General features: G+C 36.5%; 1 protein-coding gene across 1 annotated transcript; it reads right to left on the reverse strand.

The window, feature by feature from the left end:
• LOC109233375 (tubulin beta-2 chain-like) lies at window positions 580-2,586 on the reverse strand. Its single transcript, XM_019399227.1, has 3 exons — window positions 2,088-2,586; window positions 1,596-1,865; window positions 580-1,485 (listed from the first exon to the last, which is right to left on the reverse strand). Exons 1-3 carry the CDS (start codon window positions 2,479-2,481, stop codon window positions 806-808), a joined length of 1,344 nt encoding a protein of 447 aa, XP_019254772.1. The 5' UTR covers window positions 2,482-2,586; the 3' UTR covers window positions 580-805.

Consider the following 8,444-nt stretch of genomic DNA (forward strand, 5'->3'; position numbering starts at 1 on the left):
ATGGGCCGAAAATTACCCAAATACAATTTCAGCCCTACTGATCCATATGGACAAATGAAAGAATGCCACATCATTAAATGAGTGGCCCACATGAAGCGCCGTTAGTCGCGGGGGTAATTTTGACAATAGAATTAACGTCCTATATATTTTCAGATGGAGGGGGGTTTTATAAACCATTTATAAATGGAATAGGGTATTTAGGTCCTTTCACGTTGTTTAAGACTAAACCTTTGAGGAACTGATCATTGTAAAACACATCCACAATTGTATCTTCAATGAATAATCACATACATTCCAACTCTAATTGCATCGATTGAACAAAAACAAAACTTCCTTAGTGCAACTTCATTTCCACTTAATTGATTCAACAGCTTGCCTTCGCTCATTACAGCAATAAGCCCCAACAAATTTAGACCTGAATTTTCTACTACCAACGTGGCATAAATGCAGATGCATAAGAGAACTATGAAAATACCTATTGTAACTGCAAATCAAGCATTGAGAGCAAGCTGTTGCTACCAAGAGCCAAAAGCACATATAAAAGGTGAAACAGAACAGGACAGCAGAAAACCAGCAATGTAATAGAGCAATAGTAACTTCATCATCATAAAACCATGATAAGTACGATTAAACACAACCAACAGAAACAAGTACTATTACAATACTGCAGATTGTCTTAGAAGCTAACAAGAAAATTACATGGTAGCATATTATAGCTATCAGAGACTACTACTTTCCAATGCCATTGTCAATGCCAAACGACCATCAACTAGAAATTGTGGGGGTTTGGCATCATACATCCAAATTAAGCCTCATTAAGATCCTCTTCATCTTCCTCATAGTACTCTCCCTCCTCATCAGCAGTAGCATCCTGATACTGCTGATACTCTGAAACCAAATCATTCATGTTACTTTCTGCCTCAGTGAATTCCATCTCGTCCATTCCTTCACCAGTGTACCAATGCAAGAAAGCCTTTCTCCTGAACATAGCAGTGAACTGCTCACTCACACGCCTAAACATCTCCTGAATGGATGTCGAGTTACCAATGAACGTAGATGCCATCTTTAGTCCCGTCGGTGGGATGTCACAGACAGTAGATTTAACATTGTTTGGTATCCACTCCACAAAGTAGGACGAGTTCTTGTTCTGCACATTGAGCATTTGCTCGTCCACCTCTTTGGTACTCATTTTACCCCTGAACATAGCAGAGGCTGTCAAGTATCTTCCGTGGCGAGGGTCAGCTGCACACATCATGTTCTTGGCATCCCACATTTGCTGGGTAAGTTCAGGAACTGTCAAGGCCCTGTATTGCTGAGAACCACGTGAAGTCAGTGGTGCAAAACCAACCATGAAGAAATGGAGCCTAGGGAACGGGATCAGATTCACAGCTAGTTTTCTAAGATCAGAGTTCAACTGCCCAGGGAAACGCAAACAACATGTGACACCAGACATTGTAGCTGATATCAAATGATTCAAATCTCCAACTGTTCAATTCAAATAGAGATAAGAAACAGTTAGACAATGAGTCACAACAGGTACCAAATCAAACTGATCAGGTAAAGAGAAATGCAATGAAGATGGTGAAATGACTTACAGCTGGGGGTTGTAAGCTTGAGGGTTCTGAAGCAGATGTCATACAAAGCTTCATTATCAAGGACCATACATTCGTCGGCATTTTCAACCAACTGATGCACCGACAAGGTAGCATTATAAGGCTCAACAACAGTGTCAGAAACCTTAGGAGACGGGAAAACTGAGAACGTAAGCATCATTCTATCGGGATATTCTTCTCTGATCTTTGATATCAGAAGCGTTCCCATTCCAGATCCCGTTCCTCCACCCAATGAATGGCACACTTGAAATCCTAAAAATCAAAATACCAAAACATCAACAAAATGCCTCAAAATGCACGGATCTACATCAAAAAACAAATTCAAACAACATGTTCGAAAATATGCCTAAGAGAAAATCCTAAAAAACAAACAGCGGAAGCATCAACAAAATCCCTCGAAATGCACAGATCTATATTAAACACATGCAACTAAATGTTTGACAAAACGCCAAAGAGAATAGTCGAAACACATACCTTGAAGGCAGTCACAGTTTTCAGCTTCCTTACGAACAACATCAAGGACAGCATCAATCAATTCAGCGCCTTCAGTGTAATGTCCTTTAGCCCAATTGTTACCAGCACCAGACTGACCAAAAACGAAGTTATCAGGCCGAAAGATCTGACCGTACGGACCAGATCTGATGCTGTCCATGGTACCAGGTTCCAGATCCATAAGAACAGCCCTAGGAACAAACCTTCCACATGTAGCCTCATTGTAATAGACATTGATTCTCTCAAGCTGGAGATCTGAATCGCCGTTGTAACGTCCGGTGGAATCAATGCCGTGTTCGGCACAAACAACTTCCCAGAACTTGGCACCGATTTGGTTGCCGCATTGTCCACCTTGAATGTGAAGGATTTCACGCATTTTTGAAACTGAGATCTGAAGAAAGATGCAGAAATTTGAAAAAATGCGTAGATCTCAGAAATGAGAGGCGGCAGAGAAGAGTGAATAAATGTAGGGACAAGGGAAAGGGTTTGTTTTTATAGTGAGGTTATAGATTTTTTGAAAAGCTTTTAGGGTTTGAAAAGAAAGGGACGGATGAGCTGTAACGGATAGTCAATTTACGGTTCAGATGTATTTTCTATTTTTAAGAAGGGTGGAGATTTATTTTTCATTCATTCAATTTTTTAGGAATGAATTTGAAATTTGAAAATTTGTGGGGAACAGCTGGACCAGGAATTTAGTAAGCGACAAGGTTAATTAAAGTGTGACGTTGATTTTTTATTCACGACTTTATCAAGGAAACTTACACAAATGTTCCTAATAAATTCAACTTATCAACCTCTAGCCATTAGTCATAGACTTACCAAAACTAGCAAATAAAAATTGAAAAATCAAATAATAGGGTTCTTTCTCTCAAAGAATCACATGCAAAAATCACCTTCCATATTTTTAAGCGTGATTAGCAACATTAGATACAAGACGGAAAGAAATTTCATGGATGGGGTAGCAAATAAGGTGATGAAATACAAAAATCTATACAATATTCCAAAAATCTAAACAAAATAGGAACTTTTTCAATGGGTATAGTTGAAATTTATTGAAATTATATGGATAAGTCAATATACAAAATTTGAGGAAGATTGGAGGTGATTTGGACTGGTTTTGTATCAAAATTCGTAATTAGATCGAGTTCAAAAAAGTCCTCTGCGACACATGTATAAAACATGTATCACGCATGTATCATACACACAGGTATACATGGATATACATGTGATACACAATTGATACAAATATGATATATATATGTGATACACAGATGATACACAATGTGATACACATATCATTTTTTTTTCATGTTCAGCTTTTACTTCGAATTTTCAATTCAAACCACCTCAAAACTTCACCAAATTATCCCAAAACTGAGATTCAAGCTCCTTAAGTTGTGCCCAATCTATTTTAATAACACCCACTCAAAACAAAGCAAAAATTTGATATTTTTTTGCTACAAATAGCTAATTGGCTAATTTGGCTAATATTAGTAATATTTTATCAATTGGCTAATTTTTGTAATGAGCAACTTATAAATGGACATAGCTGGTAATTTCCCCTTTATCAATGGGTGTCATTTGTATATTCACGAAGTCTATTTTGGGGCATTTGCATCTATACTCGCTTTTTGTGTCACATTTTAACCTGTGCCCGCTTTGCAAAAAAAATTGCAAGCGTACCCGCTTTTTCACATAACTTCAGCACACGGGGCTGAAGTAGCAAAGGCAATTACACAAAACTTCAGCATTTTAGTAGTCCGGCCTGAAGTTCAGCTCTAGAGCTGAAGTTTTTTTTTTGACTCGCGAATTTGCCAGTTATAAAATAAAAACTTCAGCTCTAGAGCTAAAGTTTTATTTTATAAGTTTTTGTTTAGTAACCGGGAAATTTCAGCTCTAGAGCTGAAGTTTGCCAGTTATAAAATAAAAAGTTCAGCTTTAGAGCTGAAGTTTTTGTTTAGTAACCCGGAAACTTCAGCTCTAGAGCTGAAGTTTTCAAGTTATAAAATAAAAACTTCAGCTCTAGAGCTGAAGTTTTCCAGTTAAAAAATAAAAACTTCAGCTCTAGGGCTGAAGTTTTTGTTTAGTAACCCGAAAACTTCAGCTCTAGAGCTGAAGTTTTCAAGTTATAAAGCTGAAGTTTTCCAGTTAAAAAATAAAAAACTTCAGCTCTAGAGCTGAAGTTTTTGTTTAGTAACCCGAAAACTTCAGCTCTAGAGCTGAAGTTTCTCAGTTATAAAGGGAAGCTGAAGTTTTTTAAAAAGTGGGTACGGATGCAAACAAAAAGACAAAGCGGCTACAGGTTAAAAAGGGGCGCCCAAATAGGGCGCCCCGTGCAATTATGACCTTTGTTTGAGTTTTGGAAACAATAAGAGCCGACATAAGAATTTTTCACTTTTTTTAAAAAAAAAGTATTTTTTTTTTCGAAATTAGTATTTGGCCATAAAATTTCTAATTTTCACCTGAAGATAAATTCTGAATTTTTTTAAAAATTTGAAAAACTCTAAAAAACTGGTTTTCAAAATTTTCACTCAGATATCTCACAATACTTCAAAAATAACCCAAAATTATTTTCAAATCCAAACACAACTCTAAGCTAGCGTTTTGCCATAGATTCTTAAATTTGTTTTAAAAATTTTGATTTGGGCGAAGTTTGGTTTGAAGATGAAAATGTATTTGGACATCAGTTTTCAAAACATATTTCACTTTTTTTTTAAAACATGAAACATGACTTATACCTACAAGTTCTAAAAACTATCACAAATACCCAATAGTACCTTCATCAATAATATTCATTAGCATTATCACAAATCATAGTCCTTAACATAAATAAATTTGGTACAAAATTATTATTTTTATAATGAATTACATAATACACTATCAGATCACCGAGAAGACAGAGCAGCATTGTTACAAAATAATAAATGGTGGGCTCTTTTATAAAATACAAAAGTTTGGGGCAATTTTTAAAAAATGTAATATAATATTTTGGGCCTCTTGAGCTGGTTTTGGGATTTTGCCAAAATATGGATAAACTTTATGAACAAACGTATATTTGCCAAAAAAAATTTGGCAAAATCTATGGCTAAACGGATCCTAATTTTCAAATGTCATTTTCACTTTAAAAAAAATCATTTTTTTTTGGAATTTTACAATTCTCATGTCCAAAAGCCCACTATTTTGAAGTTTTACTCAAAGAAATATGATTAAAAAGATATTTAGCACAAGTTGAGAGTGGCATTTGTGGTCGACAAGATAAGAGAAGCAACACTGAGATGGTTCGGGCATGTGAAAAGGAGATGCACAGATGCCATGAGAAGGTGTGAAAGGTTGGCAATTGTGGGTCCAGGCGGAGGTAGAGGTAGGTCGAAAAAGTGATGGGGAGAAGCATGACATGACACATCTTCAGTTTACCGAAGACATGACCCTAAATAGAAGGATAAATGTAGTCGAGTTTAGGACATTGTATCTTTTCGTCTTTTTCGTATCAATATTATTGTTATCATTTTCGTATTTTCTTATTCTTCAATCTCTATTACTACATGTTGTTTCCCTTCATTCGATTTTCTTATTTATTTGTTGTTATTATTGTTCTTGTCTACATTTTCAACATGGCTTCTTCATTACTATTTTCTTGTTCAAACATGCTGAGAAATGCTTTTCTTGGGTGGAGGGTTTATCAGAAACAGCCCATGCACCTCCACAAGGTAGGGATAAGGTTTATGTACACATTACCTTTCCTAGACTTCATACTGTTGGGATACTCCAATTTTTGTTTTCCTCATAAATAACATAGCATAAATTATGTGAAAATCTATGTATTTAATTACGCAAGACAAATAGGAAATAATAATTTGAGTATTAACAATATAAATTAATATACCAAAGTGACAGAAGTAATTCTCATAATAGTAAGGAAAATTTTATTTTTATTGAAAAATAAAAAAATATTTTAAATTGTATGTTATATACTAATTGTAATATATAAAATTAATTATTTAAGAATATATATAGTGTTAGTGGTGAAATGATATCATTATTTTGAACATTTCAAAATGAATCAAATTGCTGAGTCATACCATGAATGTTTGGGAGAGGGTGGTTGAAGTGAGGGTGAGAATGACGGTGTCTATATCCGATAATTAGTTCGGGTTCATGCCAGGTCGTTCTACTACAGAAGCTATACACCTTATTAGGAGATTGGTGGAACAATACAGGGAGAGGAAGAAGGATATGCACGTGGTTTTTATTGATCTGGAGAAAGCGTATGTCAAGGTTCCTAGAGAGGTTCTCTAGAGTGCTTAGAGGCAAAATGTGTGTTGGTTGCCTACATTAGGGTGATTAAGGACATGTATAATGAAGCTAAGACGGGTTAGGTCAGTAGGAGGCGACTAAAAGTATTTTCCTGTTGTTATGGGGTTACACCAAAGTTTTGCGCTCAGCCCGTTCTTATTTGCCCTGCTCATGGACGCACTAACATACCATATTCAATGGGAGCTGCCATAGTGTATGTTATTCGCTGATGACATAATTCTGATTGATGAGACGTGAGCCGGTGTTTACGTGAGGCTGGAGGTTTGGAGACATGCCTCGAGTCTAAGGGTTTCAAGCTGAGCAGGGTTAAGACAGAATACCAGGAGTACAAGTTCAGCTGAGCCGAGGGATGCGAGCGTAGATGTGAGGTTTGAATCACAGGTCATCCCAAGTAGAGGCAGTTTCAAGTACATTGGGTCGGTTATCCAGGGGGAGATCGACGAGCATGTCTCACACCGTACTGGGGTGGGGTGGATGAAGTGGAGCTTAACATCTGGAGTCACGTGTGACAAGAGAGCGCCACCGATACTAAAAGATAAGTTTTATAGAGTGGTGGTTAGACCGACCATGATGTATGGGGCTCAGTGTTGGCCTGTTAAGAACTCACATATCCAGAAGATGAAAGCAGTAGAAATGAGAATGTTGAGGTGGATGTGCGAGCACACTAGGATGGATAAGATTAGGAATGGTGATATTCGTGAAAAGGTGGGCGTGGCTCCCATTGATGGCAAGATGCGGGAACGAGACTTAGATGGTTCGACACGTATAGAGGAGAAGTCAGATGTTCGGGTAAGGAGGTGTGAGCGGCTGGCTTTGGAAGGCACGAGAAGAACTAGAGGGCGGCCTAAGAAGTATTGGGGAGAGGTGATCAGGCAGGACATGGCGAGGCTTCAGATTTTTGAGGAAATGGCCCTTGACAGGAAGTTGTGGAGGTCGAGTATTAGGGTTGTAGGCTAGGAGGTAGTTGAGTCTTTTCCTAGTTCTCTCCTCTGTGAGGCTAGTGTGATAGGATTTTTGTCTTAGACTACTAGCGATTAGTGTTGTGTCTTATTACTCTTTCGTTTTTCATAGTGCCAGGTCTATTTATTGGCTATCACTTTTGTTTTTCATTTATTTACTGGTCTTTACGCTGCTGTTATTATTCCTATTGTATCTGTTGGTTGTACCGATATTGTCTATTTTCATCTTCTTGAGCCGAGGGTCTTTTGGAAATAACCTTTTTACTCCCTCAGTGTAGGGATAAAGTCTACGTACACCCTACCCTTCCCAGACTCCATTAGTGAAATTTTACTGGGTCGTTGTGTAATCAAAATGAAGCATATGAATTGACAGATGGGGTGAAAGAAGAAAAGATAAGACAAAAAGGACATTGAGTGTAAGTTGTCCAATTAACAAGATTTCATTGTCGCTATTGATAACAGAAATTCTCCGTATTGATTTATTTAACAAAAAAAAAAATGAAATCTTTATAATTTTTAAGTAGGAAAGAGACAGGTATAGTTTCTTTTTTTTTTTTTTAAAACCACAGGCAAGTAGAGTTTTGTTTTTCGAAGAGACACAAAAATAGATGATATGAGGACAACTGATATCAGGGGTCGGTTTTACTTTCTGAAAATTGACATAGACTTGCTAAACTAAGGTGGCATCTGTATTTGGCTTTAGTCTTGGGAAACTATATTAGAAAATTATTTTCAGTTAGTTTTTAAGTAACTAGTCTTAGAGTAGGCACACACCATGTGGCTGTATTCATGCGGTGAATAAAAATTTCTTAAAACTGACATAAATATTATTTAAAAAATATGTCTTGCGTGAAAGATATTAGGATTCACAATGTTAAATCTCAGTTTACATCTTTATGATTGGGGAGATTGATAGAATAAACGTGGTAAAGATTTTGTGATTTAGTTGCTAATTTTGGGTCGTTGGTGATTTTTCTTTCTTTTTAATAATTTATATATATGGTAAAAGTTTATTTAATTTTAAAGTCCTAAATATTGAAACTTCATACTTATTTCAAAAAAGGAA

The sequence above is a fragment of the Nicotiana attenuata genome, chromosome 10 (genome assembly GCF_001879085.1).
Source record: "Nicotiana attenuata strain UT chromosome 10, NIATTr2, whole genome shotgun sequence".
Lineage (NCBI taxonomy): Eukaryota > Viridiplantae > Streptophyta > Magnoliopsida > Solanales > Solanaceae > Nicotiana > Nicotiana attenuata.